Source organism: Orycteropus afer, unplaced genomic scaffold, assembly GCF_000298275.1.
Source record: "Orycteropus afer afer isolate SDZICR_OR568_19922 unplaced genomic scaffold, OryAfe1.0 scaffold00063, whole genome shotgun sequence".
Lineage (NCBI taxonomy): Eukaryota > Metazoa > Chordata > Mammalia > Tubulidentata > Orycteropodidae > Orycteropus > Orycteropus afer.
Genome location: NW_006921650.1, coordinates 6710525 through 6724920, shown reverse-complemented (window position 1 = coordinate 6724920; position 14396 = coordinate 6710525). Strand labels below are relative to the sequence as shown.

The 14396-nt window shown below is 38.1% G+C and overlaps 1 protein-coding gene across 1 annotated transcript in view; it reads left to right on the top strand.

The window, feature by feature from the left end:
- Positions 1-250: 250 nt before the first annotated feature.
- ANKIB1 (ankyrin repeat and IBR domain containing 1) overlaps positions 251-14396 on the top strand; it is a 166589-nt gene continuing 152443 nt past the window's right edge. Inside the window, exon 1 of the mRNA XM_007939818.2 lies at positions 251-438. Coding sequence (XP_007938009.1) covers positions 251-438 — 188 coding nt within the window. The remainder of the gene's footprint in view (positions 439-14396) is intronic.

Sequence of the window (14396 nt, the reverse complement as noted above, 5' to 3'; positions counted from 1 at the left end):
CTTGGGTATTGAGATAAGTTTGGAAAAATATAATATAGTTTATTCCCTTACATAGACTTCCCCAATTATGTAAATATTCTAATTATAATATTGTTTCTTTGAGGATACTACTACATAATTTTTGTTTTATAATCTAATTTGAATAATTTTTCCCTCCCTTAGAATGTGAAACATGTTGCAGAAGCATTCAAGAAGTGGCTGAAGAGGGAAGGAAAAAAGTGCCACTGCCTATCAGAAAACAAAACAAAACATGGGAAATACAACCACCAAATTCCGTAAAGCGCTCATCAATGGTGATGAAAACCTGGCCTGCCAAATATATGAAAACAACCCTCAGCTAAAAGAATCCCTTGATCCAAACACATCTTATGGGGAGCCCTACCAGCACAATACTCCATTACATTATGCTGCTAGACATGGAATGAATAGAATATTAGGGTAAGTATTACTGTAAACCAATTGATAACAAATTGGTGAAAGGAAAAATGTATTATATCTGAAAATATACAGATATATATGTGCATGTTATATGGTATAGTAAGTTAAACTTGCTAAAAGTATATGCCTAAATTATTTAGTATGATTTTGTAATTAGGCCTAAATTAGAGCATAAGTTTTAAAAGTTAATTCACATATTCTTGTTGCTGTAAATATATTTTGATCCTCATTGTATATATTTTTGATAATGTTGTTGTTGTTAATGTGCCATCGAGTCAGACCTGACTCATAGTGACCCCCTCCTTGGGTTCCCAAGGCAATATCACTACGGAAGTAGATTTCCCAATCTTCCTTCTGAGGAGTGGCTGGTGGGTTTGAACCACCAGTCTTCTTGCTAGCAGTCAAATGCCTTAGGCACTATGCCACCAGAACTCCCATATATAATACATGATGTTGTTGTTGCTTTGTGCCATCGAGGTGGACCCGACTCATAGCAACCCCTCTTTGGGTTTCTGAGGCAGTATCACTACAGAAGTAGATTGCGCAACCTTCCTTCTGAGGAATAGCTGGTGGGTTTGAACTTCAGCCTTCTGGTTAGCAGTCAAGTGCCTTAGGCACTACACTACCAGAGAGCCTATTTTTGATAATAGTATATAGTATTTCATTTACAGCATTTTGATTCTAGAAAAGTACTTGCCATTTATGAAAAAGTTACAGGGAATGGTGCCTAAGACATAGAGTTTTAGCTTGGATTAGCTAGTTTGAGTTTGCCTTGTCTAGCCATGATCAGACTTTAGTATCTTTTTTTTTTAAATGGAATTAAAAGTTACTTGAAAAGACTTTTCCAAAAGCAAAACATTTCTTCAACACTGTCAATAACTGAAAAAGTTAAAAAAAAAAAAAGCCCACATACAAATCTTTAGCAAGAATGCATTAGAGTAACATAACAAATATATTTATGTGAAGATTCTTAGCCTAGTTAAGTGGAATTATGACGTAGTGCCTAAGGCATTTGACTGCTAATCGGAAAGCTGGTGGTTCAAACCCACCAGCCACTCCTCGGAAGGAAGATTGGGCAATCTACTTCAGTAGGAATACCTCCTCAGAAACCCAAGGAGGCGTTGCTATGAGTCGTGATCAACAAGGGCAGTGAGTTAGGTTTTTTTTTTTTTTTTTTTTTTTTTGATAAGACAAAAGCAAAAGACAGAAAAGTAGTTTCAAGACAGATGTAATTGTTTTATTTGTAGATTATGCAGCTATGGAAGTCTGATGCCACAAGGGAGAGAAACACTTCTTTGCTTACCCAGTGAAGTATAACCTTAAAGCATCTTCAAGGCTCTTTAGAACATGACAAAGACTTTAACTTTCAATCTCATTTCTATTTATTTTGTATACAAATTGTCATTCAAGTTAAGCTGTTTGTTTTGGTGTCCTCTGAAACATACCGTGTATATTCTGTCTGTCATGTCTGTTCTCTGTCACATCAACGCAGAAGTGCTTCTTCTTCCTCCTCTAAGCTTTCTCTGACTTAACTAACCTGTCTTTTCCATCAGGGTCCTGTGCATGCTTCACCCACCTGTCTTGAACTGTCACAACCCATCAGACCTTCTATCTCTTTTTGAATGTCTGTGACTCTTAGCTTATTTGGATCATTTGTTTGGTATATATACTATCTCATTGTATGTATATCCTCTGCCTACGTAAATTATAATTTTTTAAATTACTTTCTTTGTGCTTCTGGCTTCTAGTGTGGTCTCTTACACAAAGTAGATAGAAGTTCTATAAAATCATTATCCAAGGAAGTATTTTTTATGATTAGAACTATTAAATGAGAATGTTGTTGTTGTTGTTATGTGCCGTCGAGTCGGCCCCGACTCATAGCGACCCCTCCTTGGGTTTCCGAGGCAGTATCACTACGGAAGTAGGATTGCCCAACCTTCCTTTCGAGGAGTGGCTGGTGGGTTTGAACCGCCAGCCTTCTGGTTAGCAGTCAAGTGCTTTAGCCACTATGCTACCAGAGCTCCTATTAAATGAGAATAAGTTACATAAATAACTTATCTCATCTGGGCCCATGACTTTAGCCACACATACCTTGGGTTAAAAATAGATATTTCTGCCCTTCATCTGTCTTTTTCCCTTTGTCTTTTATTTTCAGTTACCTAAAAACTACTTACTTAGAAGCTACTTCTGAATAAGATTCTGTGAAATTTTGTATTTTTCCTTCCAAAACTCGATCCTCCCTGTGTTATTAACACCAACATACTGAGCGGATAAGATACTGGCAAACATTTATTGAGGTCTTAGTATTTTTCTAGGCACTGTTAACATTATTCTGTATGCATTCATCTTTGGCTTTAGTGGTTGGTGGGAAATTTGAATAGTAGTAATAGTAACTGTCTTCCTTGTAGGCATATGGATACTAATATTATTCACATTTACACATCAACCACTAAAGCCAAAGAAGAAGAAATTGAAGATTTTTACCAACATCTGTAGTCAGAAATCGACCAAACATGCAATCAGGATGCATCGATGATTTCTGTTGAATGGAATGCAAAAGTTGGAAACAAAGAAGAAGCATTGGTAGTTGGAAAATATGGCCTTGGTGACAGAAATGACACCAAGGTTGCATGGTAGAATTTTGCAAGACCAATAATTTTTCGTTGCAGGTACCTTTTTTCAACAATAAACAGTGACTGTTCACATGGTCCTTGTCAGATAGAATACACAGGAATCAAATTGACTAGCTCTGTGGAAAGAGATGCTGGACAAGCTCAATCCCATCAGTCAGAACAAGACTAGGAGATGACTGTGGAACAGACCAGTAGTTACTCTTATGCAAATTTACACTAAAGCTGAAGAAAATTAGAACAAGTCCCCAAAGCCAAAATATGACCTTGAGTTTATCCCACCTGAATTTAGAGACCATCTCAAGTGTAGATTTGACACACTGAATACCAGTGACTGAAGACCAGACAAGCTTTGGAATGACAGCAGGGAAATCTTACATGAAGAAAGCAAAAGGTCATTAAAAAGAAAAGAAAGGAAGTAAAGACTAAAATGGATGTTAGAAGAGTGTGGAACTTGCTCTTGAACAGAGAGTAGCTAAAGTGAATGGTAGAAATGAAGAAGTAAAGATCTGAACAGAAGACTTAAAAGGGAGCTCAAAAAGACAAAGTATTATTATGAATTGTGCAAAGAACTTGAGTTAGAAAATCAAAAGGGAAGAATATGGTCAGCATTTTTCAAACTGAAATATATGAAGAAAAAATTCAAGCCTCAAGTTGCAAGGTTGAAGGATTCTATGGGCAAAATATTGAATGATGCAGGAAGCATCGAAAGAAGATGGAAGGAATACACAGAGTCATTGTACCAAAATGAATTGATTGATATTCAGCCATTTTAGGAGGTAGCATGTGATCAAGAACCAATGATATTGAAGGAAGAAGTCCAAGCTGCACTGAAGGAATTGGCAAAAAAACACGGCTGCAGGAATTGACGGAACACTCATTCTGATGTTTCAACAAATGGAGGAAACACTGGAGGCCCTTACTCACTTATGCTAAAAAATTTGGAAGATAGCTACCTCGCCAGCTGACTGTAAGAGATCCCTATTTGTGCCTATTCCAAAGAAAGATGATCCAAGGGAATGCAGAAATTATCAAGCAATATCATTAATATCAAGGAGCTTGGATGGTACAGTGACTAAGACATTTGACTGCTAAACAGAAGGTTGATGGTTCAAACCCATTAGCTGCTCCAAGGAAGGAAGACAGAGCAATCTTCTTCTGTCAAGATTTACAGCCTTGGAAACTTATTAGTGGTTGCTGTGAGTCAGAATCGACTTGATGGCAATGCATTTGGTTTTTGGATTTTCATCATTAATATCACACACAAGTAAAATTTTGCTGAAAATAATTTAAAAATGGTTGCAGCATTATATTGATAGGGAAATTGCCAGAAATTCAAGCAACCAGATTCACAAGAGGATGTGGAATGAGGGTAATTATTGCTGATATCAGATGGATCTTAGCTGAAAGCAGAGGATATCAGAAAGATGTTCCTGTGTTTTATTGACTACGCAGAGACATTTGACTGTGTGAATCATAACAAATTATGGATAATATTGTAAAGAATGGTAATTCCAGAACACTTAATTGTGCTCATGAAGTATCTGTGCATAAACTAAGAGGCAGTTATTTGAACGGAATGTGAGGATTATACATGGCTTTAAATCAAGAAAGGTGTGTGTCATGATTGTATTCTTTCACCAGACTTATTCAGTCTGTATGCTGAGCAAATAATCTTAGAAACTATTCTATATGAAAAAGTGCACACCGTCAGGAGTGGTGGAAGACTCATTAGCAACCTGCACTATTCAGATGGCACAATCTTTCTTGCTGAAAGTGAAGAAAACTTAAAGCATTTAGTGATGAAGATTAAAGATTACAGTCTTCAGTGTAGATTATACCTCAACATAAAACAAAAAAAATCCTCACAATAGGACAAATAAGTAACATCATGGTAAATGGAGAAAAGAACGTTCATTTTACTTGGATCCACAATCAATGCTCCAGTTGCAGCAGTCAGGAAATCAAACCACATATTACATTGGGTAAATCTGCTGCAAAAGGCATCTTTAAAGTGTTAAAGAGCGAAGATGACCCTTTGAAGACTAAAATGGGCCTGACCCAGCCCATTATCTTTTCAGTTGTCTCATATACATGTGAAAGCTGAGCAATGAATAAGGAAAACGGACGAATTGATGCATTTGAATTGTGGTGTTGAGGAAGTATATTGAATATACATACCATAGACTGCCAAGTGAGGAAACTAATCCGTCTTGGATGAAGTGCAGCCAGAATGCTTCTTAAAAGTGAGAATGGCCAGACTTCATCTCTCAGACTTTGGTTATGTTATCAGAAGGGACCAGTCCCTGGAGAAGGATGTCATGCTTGGTCAAGTATATGATCAATGAAAAAGTGGAAGTCCCTCAACAAGATGGATTTGAAATCAGACCAAACGTGGGTCCCTGCCCAGTGCACAGTCAGACCAAATCAGTTTACATGCCAGGTGATTAAGAAGAGAGAAAATCATTTATTGCAAAGCGGCAATGCAAGGAGACAGGGGCCTGTACCCAAATCTGACTCCCTGAATGGCAGCCGGGTTACAGTTTTTGTTAAGTTTCAGGAAAGGGGGTTATACATATTCATAAAAACTTCAGGAATTTGGGTGTGAATTAGTTGAGGATTGGCTGAAATTTCCTTTGCCTTGGTTTAAAGGGACAGTTGATTTTTAATGCAGTATACTTGCGCACCAGATGAGTCACACCGGCTTCTTGTCATCAGCTGATCGGGGGTTGGGCAGAGGGGAGAATGTCAGTTCCCAGCAACTTAGTTCCTGTGTGTCTCACTGCACATGTCTTTGGGCCAAGGTCAATTTTCAAGTTGTCTCCAGAAACACATTAATGTACTTATCACCTGTTTCTAGGGGATAACATGGAAAAAATGTGTAAATTGACCTTTCATTCCATTCAATTCTTAAAGGAACTGAGTTATCATGTTTACTTATCTGCCTCCAACCAGGTCCTATCTGTCTTAACCAGGGTGGAGGCAGTAGTTGAGCTTTCATTGTGTCCAGTTCTTGAGGAACTGAGTTACCATGTTTACTTATCTGCCTTCAACCAGGTAGAGTATGCAGGCTGAGCTCTGACTCCACCCGGTTTTAGTTTAACACAGTGCCTGCAGCCATGGGCTAAAGCACAGAACGGATTGTGAGGATGCTGCAGAAGCAGTGTTTCGTTCTCTTGTACTTAGGGTCACTAAGTACAACAGAAACTGACTTGATGACCCCTTATAAAAACAATGTGCATTATCTCCTTTAATCCTCATTACAGTTTTATTATTGGTTTGTTATTAACTGTGTTTTAGAGGTTAGGAGATTGAAGCCCAGAAATGTTAAGTAACTTGTCAGAACTCTTGAAGCTAATATGTAGCAAAGCTGGTTGCCCAGGAAGAAGTACCTGAGGCTTTGGAGTCTTAACCACTAGGCTCTAAAGCCCCTTTTTTCTCTATAATCAAATAAGCCTATGTTGGAGGGCTGCCTCAGCTACTTATTAGCAAGGCCAGGTGCTAAGTCACCTGTACTTCAGTTTTCTTATCTGTAAAATAAGTATCTATTTTACAGAGTTTATGAGACAGTTCTGGTAGCATAGTGCCTAAGGCGCTTGACTGCTAACCAGAAGGCTGGCGGTTCAAACCCACCAGTCACTCCTCAGAAGGAAGGGTGGGCTAGTGATACTGCCTCGGAAACCCAAGGAGGAATTGCTATGAGTCGGGGCCAACTCGATGGCACATAACAACAACAACATGAGACAGTTAAATTAGTTAATGTGTATACAAATGTGTTTTATATGCTACCTAGCATACCATATGCACTCGATAAATGTCTATTACTTCTCACCACTGTAACCCTAAATATCTTCAACTCATCCTTGGCTTACTCTTCTACTTTATCTACCCTACAACTAGTTCTCAGTTCACCAAGTCTTACCTCTTGAGTTTACTTCTTTAATTCCCATTGCTCTAAGCTTAGTTCACTCTTATCAGCCTCTGCTCTCAGTAGTTATGATATCTGGCACCTATGTGGTGTTTTTTAAGTCTTTCTCTTACAAACTCATATCCTGATTAACCATTCTAAAGCCTAACTTTTCAGTGTTATTTATCTCATCAGAAGACTGTAACACTACTCTATTTTCTGCATTATTGTATGTGGCTCCCTTGTTCTGTTCTCATTCTACCCAGTGAGCCTAATCACTCATAACTGTCTAACATGATCTCTTCAGTCAGACTGGTTGATTGACTTTCCCTTTTCTTTCTTTACCATTAGGAATGCTGCCCCCTTAGCTTCATTCCTGTTGTACCCTGGTTCTCAGATGGCTTCTTTCTTTTCCAATTACCTGACGTTCAAGTTACAACTTGGTTTCTGCTTTGTTCATGAATTCATCCTCAATTACTCTGATCTGAAGTCTCTTCTCCAAAATGTCTACAACCTACATTTTAAAATATAATATCATTATTAACCTATGTTTATATTAGTCTTATATCCTCTGGTGGCACCATGGTTAAAGCATTCAGCTGCTAACTAAAAGGTCAGTGATTTGAACCCACCAGCCAGTCCGCAGGAGAAAGATGAGGGAGTTTGCTTCTGTAAAGATTTACAGCCTTGGAAACCCTATGGGGCAGTTCTACTTTGTTCTACAGGGTCGCCATGAGTTGGGATAGGAGCTCTGGTAGTGTAGTGCCTAGGGCAGTTGACTACTAACCAGAAAGCTGGCGGTTCAAACCCACCAGCCACTCTTTGGAAGGAAGATGGGGCAATCTACTTCTGTAGTGATACTGCCTCAGAAACCCAAGGGGAGGGGTCGCCATGAGTCGGGTCTGATTTGATGGCATATAACAACAACAACACAAATTGTGAGTATCATAAATACAGTGCTAGACATGGTTATGTTCTCGATAGATTAATTATTGGTAACTTAATCTCTTAAGGATTTCTAACATGACCTTTTTGTTTCATTTTCAGTGAAATTATAGAACTTCTGTTTAGTTTCCTAATGTTGAGCACTCCAATAATACTTAATATCATCTTATATGATTAATTCAAAGTTTGCTTGAAATAGCAAATAAAAATATTTAAATATCATTACCAGATAATGTATATATTTAAGGAGCCCTGCTGGCACACTGGTTAACCACTTGGCTGTTAATCAAAAGGTCTGCAGTTCACTATACAAAACATTGTTCCACCTACTACTTTGGCGAGTAGCGACTGGGACCTTAAAAGCTAGGAAGCTGCCATCTAGATGCAATAACGGGTCTCTCCTCGTCAAGAAGAAAGAAGAAAACCAAAATTAATGGAAACAATCAGTCCTAGCGACTGGTATACCATCCGATCTGCAGCCTATACAACTATGAGACCAGAAGAACTAGATAGTGCCCAGCTACCACTGCCATCCACTTGGAAGGGATGTAGGATATCCTGCATAAAGAGGGAGAACAATGTGGTACAAAACTCAAAATCATTTGGAGGAAAAAAAAAAAAAAAAGAAGGTGGGGACCAGGTTTGCTGGTCCAATAGAGCCTGGTGTAACCACTGAGACTATGGCCCCTAGCTGCCCTTCAGGTCTGGAATTGAACCCACAACTGTGGTTTCCAGCCAAACAAAGTACAGGCATGTGAGTTAAACATTTACCTCAAGTAGACATATGCCCTGGAGAGAACAATCATGGGAGAAGGAAGGGCTGCTTATGCACAGGGAGATAGCTCAGGGTGCAGAAGAGTATGAAGGGATGGACACTGGGAGGAGGTAACTATGGGGAGGAAGTGGGAGGGGAGCTGCTGCATTGTAAATTTTGGTCAATGACATGAGACAAAGTATATGTGAACTGCTGTATGAAAAGTGAATTTACTCTGTAAATCTTCACCCAAATCCTAAAAAAAAAAAAAAAAGGTCTGCAGTTCAAACCCACTAGCAGCTCTGTGATTAAAAACACCTGATTGTCCACTCCCATGTCTTAGTTCTTTAGTACTGCTATAACACAAATACTACAATTAAATGGCTTTAACAAAGATAAATTTATTCTCTTACAGTTCAGGAGATAGAAGTCTGAATTCAGAATGCCAGCTTTAGGAGAAGACTAGGCTTAGAAGTCTGAGTTCAGGGTGTGGGCTTTAGGGGCTGGGTGGAAGCCCTCAACCTTGGGCTTCAACTCTGTCTTACAGGCCTTACAGGCCTCTTGCTCCAGCTAGAGGCTTCTCCTGACTCATGAGCTGTAGGGGTTGATGAACTCAAGATTGGCAGGTGGTATAGCAGGCTTTCTGGCTGCTGAGGCTGAGGAATCAAGATCAGCAGTTAAAATGGCAGATTCTTGGTCATAGGCTGGGAAGGCAACAATCCCAGGATCAGCAGGCAACACGACAGGCCACTGATTCAAGTCCAGGAACTGGAGATGATGACCAACAGAATGAAAGCATCCTTTCCATATATACTAGAAGCAGACCACACCTCCAAAGCAGCTTCTCTTCAATTGATTAACTGCTCATGCAGATTCCAACATGGAGGTGATTACACCATGCCCAGTCTCGTCATGGGGAATAACTACATGCAGGCTACCACACCACTCAAAATTATGACCCATTCAAGTTAACATATAACCTTAACTACCACCCCATCCCACAAGATTACAGCTTAGGAAACTCTGTGGGGCTGTTCTATTTTGTCATATTGGGTTACTGTGAATTGGGATCAACTTGATGACAATACAATAATAATAACAACAACAATGTATATATTTAAACTTCAAAGAAACCAAATAGCAAACTTCTTTTTAACCATTTATAGTGTAATTTACAAATGCACTTTGTAGAGTTAGAAAGCATTACAATAAAGTCATCTAATCCAGTGATTCTTTATGTGTCCTCTGAGGATACTTATATTCCCAGACCTTTTCAGGGAGCACATGAGGTCAAAACTGTTTTCATAGTAACACTAAGGCATTATTTGTCCTTTTTATTTGAAGGCTATAACTCTTGTCACCTTTAGGTGAATCATGGCAGTGGCACCAAACCGTATTAATAGTCATTGTGTTCATCATTGCTAGATACTTGCAGTTTTAAGAAAGGCAGTTTCACTTTAAAATGCCCTTGATGAAGCAGTGAAAATTTGTAATTATTAATCACCCTTTGTGACAAAATGGATTTTAGTGCAAATAATTCATTGATATTTCAGATTGTAACTAACTTTTAAGAAACTGCCAGTTGTATTTTTGTATAGTGTCAAAGAAGAATTCACAGTATCTGAAAAGGATATTTTAAATACTTTCTCCCTTTTCTAGTTACATAAAAGTCCCTATTTTCTACATATACTTCAACTAAAAGAACATACCACAATAGATTGAATGATATGAGACTCCATCTTTCTTCTTTAAGCCAGACATTAAAAGAGATTTGCAAACATATAAAACATGATTCTCAATTTTTTTTGAAAAGATAATTATTTGTAATTTAAAAATGTTACATATATTTAATATGTTTAAAATGAGTATTTTAAAAATTCGTTTCAATAACCCACATAAACAGAAGGTCTTTGGAGTCTTCAATAATTTTTAAGAAGTATAAAAGTGTTCTATGACCAAAAAGTTTAAGAATTACTGATCTGGGCTATGTCTGTCCCCATCATGTGGTTATCATACTATTAAATGAATATTCAGAAGACCTACAGAAAAGTGGTTGTATATTCTCCTTTAGTTACCAGTTTGAGCTACTTTTATGATTTGGCCATTTTATATCATACTGAGCTTTCAGCTAAGGAGCTCTGGTGGAGTAGTACCTAAGGCATTTGACTGCTAACCAGAAGGTTGGTGGTTTAAACCCACCAGCCACTCCACAGAAGGAAGACCAGGAAATCTACTTCCGTAAAGATTTACCGCCTCAGAAACCTAAAGGAGGTCACTATGAGTCTGAATCGACTCAATGGTATTGAGTTTGGTTTGGTTATTTTTTTTCTTTTCTTTTCTTTTTTGAGCTTTCAACTTAAGCCTTAAGTTCAGGTGTTTTCTTTCTTTCTTCTTTTTTTCTTCCCTTTCATTAGTTGGGGAATAATGGCTCATAATTTATTAAAGCCTTTAACTATAATACTAGAATTGGAAATTAACTTTTTGTTCTCCCATCCTCAGAATACATTACCCTAATTCCCCTAGTCTGTGTATTCTTTTGTTGTTTTGAAAATTTATTTATGCTGGTACAGAGAAAATCAAGGTATTATTATAAGTGATTAATTGCTTTTGGAATTATCAGCATTAAATGAAATAGCAACTCTATTTTGATTATTTGTGTTTTAACTGGCTTCAAATATTTCACTGTATTTAACCTTACTCAGTCTTCTAACCAGTTATGGTCATTATTTCCTCATGCTGACATATATATATATATACATATATAATATGGAATGCCTACTAGCTTTTACAGACCCTGGCTCAGCTTGCCTAGAGTCCTAACATGTGACATATATGAGTAGGTAAAGATGGACATGCCTTGTTAGGGATCTGCTAGCCATAAAGTATAGCATCCATTTGGAATAAGGCTCCCCCTCCCACCCTCATTTCCTTTAGCTTTCATGATACCTGCAGAAACAGGTATCATTTTCCTCTCAGGCAAAATAATGTGGTAAAGGAAGAGTTTATAGTTCAGCAGGACTTTATGCATCTGTGTCTCTGAATCAAATGCTGTGTGTTTATGATATGCTTATCCACTACCTCTTTTATGGAAAACTAAATATGTGTTCATAAATAAAACCAAAACCATGCTGCCATCAAGTCAATTCCAACTCATAGCAACCCTGTAGGACAGAGTAGAGCTGCCCCATAGGGTTTTCAAGATTGTAGTCTTTATAGAAGAAAAGGAGACTGTCACATCATTCTCTGGCAGAGCAACTGGTTTAGTTGAACTGCCATCCTTTCAGTTAGCAGCCAAATGCTTAGCCATTGTGCCACGAAATAATTACTGCATAATGTAACAAAAAGACCTTGGATATCGGAGTCAGTCTCGCTTAGTTTAGATATGTAATTGATTAGTTGTATTTCCTTAATAAAGCATGTAACCTTTTTTTTTTTCATCTGTAATATGGTGTTTATAAACATTATCCCTCATATTTTTATAGAATAGCTTCTTTTTGTTGTGGTTGTTAGGTGCCATCAAGTCAGATCCGACTCATAGCGACTCTGTGTACAACAGAATGAAACACTGCCCGGTCCTGCGCTATCCTCATAATTCTTGCTGTACCTGAGTCTGTATCATTGCACCACTACATCAGTCCATCTCATTGAGGGTCTTCCCATTTTTTGCTGACCCTCTACTTTACCAAGCATGATATCCTTCTCTAGGGAATGGTCCCTTCTGACAACATAAGGAAAGTAGGTAAGACAAAGTCTGACCACTTTCACTTCCAAGGAGCATTCTGGCTGCACTTCTTCCAGGACAAATTTGTTTGTTCTTCTGGCAAGCCATAGTAGTTTCAGTATTCTTCACTAACACCGCAACTCCAAAGCAGCAACTTTTCTTCAGTTTTCCTTATTCATTGTTCAGCTTTCACATGCATATGAGGTGATTGAAAACAACATGGCTTGGGTTACCAAAAACCAAACCCACTGCCATCAAATTGATTCTGACTCATAGCAACCCCCATTGGGTTTCTGAGGCTGTAAATCTTTACGGAAGTAGATTGCCCAGTCTTCTGGGAAGTGGCTGGTGGGTTTGAACCATCAACCTTCTAATTAGCAGTCTAGTGCCTTAGGCACTGCACCACCAGAGCTCCTTTGGCTTGGGTTAGGTGCACCTTAGTCTTCAAAGAGACATCTTTGCTCTTCAGCATTTTAAAGAGGTCTTTTGCAGCAGATTTGCCCTATGCAATGCAATGTCTGCTTTCCTGACTGCTGCTTCCATAGGTATTGTGGATCCAGGTAATATGAAATCTTTGACAACTTCAGTCTTTTCTCCATTTATCATGACGCTGCTTATTGGTCCAGTTGTGAGGATTTTCATTTCCTTTGTGTTGAACTGTAATCATACTGCAGATTGTAGTCTTGAATTTTCATCAGTTAGCTTCAATTCACTTTCACTTTCAGGAAGAAAGGTTGTACCATCTACATATCATATGAGTTAATGAGTCTTCCTCCAATCCTACCTTTTGCTTCTTTGGAAATAAAAAGGCCTGTGTTTTGGTATAAATGAAACAAAATCTTTATTAGAGCATGTCAGTAATATAGAACATAGTAGTATGAAGTCTCTAGCTTTGAGGTTTAGAATCCACCAAAAACCAAACCCCCTGCCGTCAAGTTCGATCCGACTCATAGCAATCCCTCCTTGGGTTTCTGAGGTGGTATCATTACGGAAGTAGATGGCCCAACCTTCCTTTCAAGGAGTGGCTTGTGGGTTTGAACCGCCAGCCTTCTGGTTGGCAGCCAAATACCTTAGGCACTACACCACAAGAACACCCGAGGTTTAGAATAGAAGCGAATTAAAATGGAATTTCTCATTATTTATTTCTGTTTTTTGACTCATATTTCAGTAGTATTAATTCCTTTAAATGGATTGAAATGCAGGATCCTCCCTTACTTCCTCCCCTATTACCTTACATACACACACCAAAAAGTCTGAGACTTAATCTATTTTCTTCACATTATGCCTAACTCCTAGATTAAAAAAAAAAAAAAGATAGTAGCTGGCAATTAATGGGTGTATAACAAATATTTGTTGAATGCAAAAGATTTAGAAGGAACTAAAGGTGTACGTGTATGTTAGTACCTGGGAGAATAATGGTGTTATTGCAAGAAATTGAGGCCTGGGAGAGGTGAGTGATATTTCAGAGGAAACTCAGTTAAGTATAAGATGATAACAAAATATGCCCGAGAAAGGGGCCTATAAGAAGTTAGAGGTCAGATTCAAAGTCAGACAGAGTGATAGAGCATAAACTGTTATTCCAAATGTAATAGTGAAAATGCTTTAAAAGAAACCTTCTTGTTGTCACCATTACCTGTCACGTAGTAGGTAATGATAATAATTTACAGTTTACCCAGTGTACTCACAGAAACCATTACAAGATAAATATCTTTGAGAGTGGATGAGGTTGCTGAAAGAACAGAATTTGCATAAATAAGGAAATTGAGTCAAAAATGGAAATTTGCTCTGAGTAAGAGAGTAGGTAATGGAGATAACATCATAAGTAAAAGAGAAGTTATGCTGAAAAAAATTAAAGAGAGATATTAAAAAGAATGTCTAGTTATGGAAACTAAGGTGTAGAAAAGTCAAAATATAGATGTTGCTGTTGTTGTTATGTGCCGTCAGGTCGGACCTGACTCATAGTGTCAACTCCTTGGGTTTCCCAGGCAGTATCACTACGGA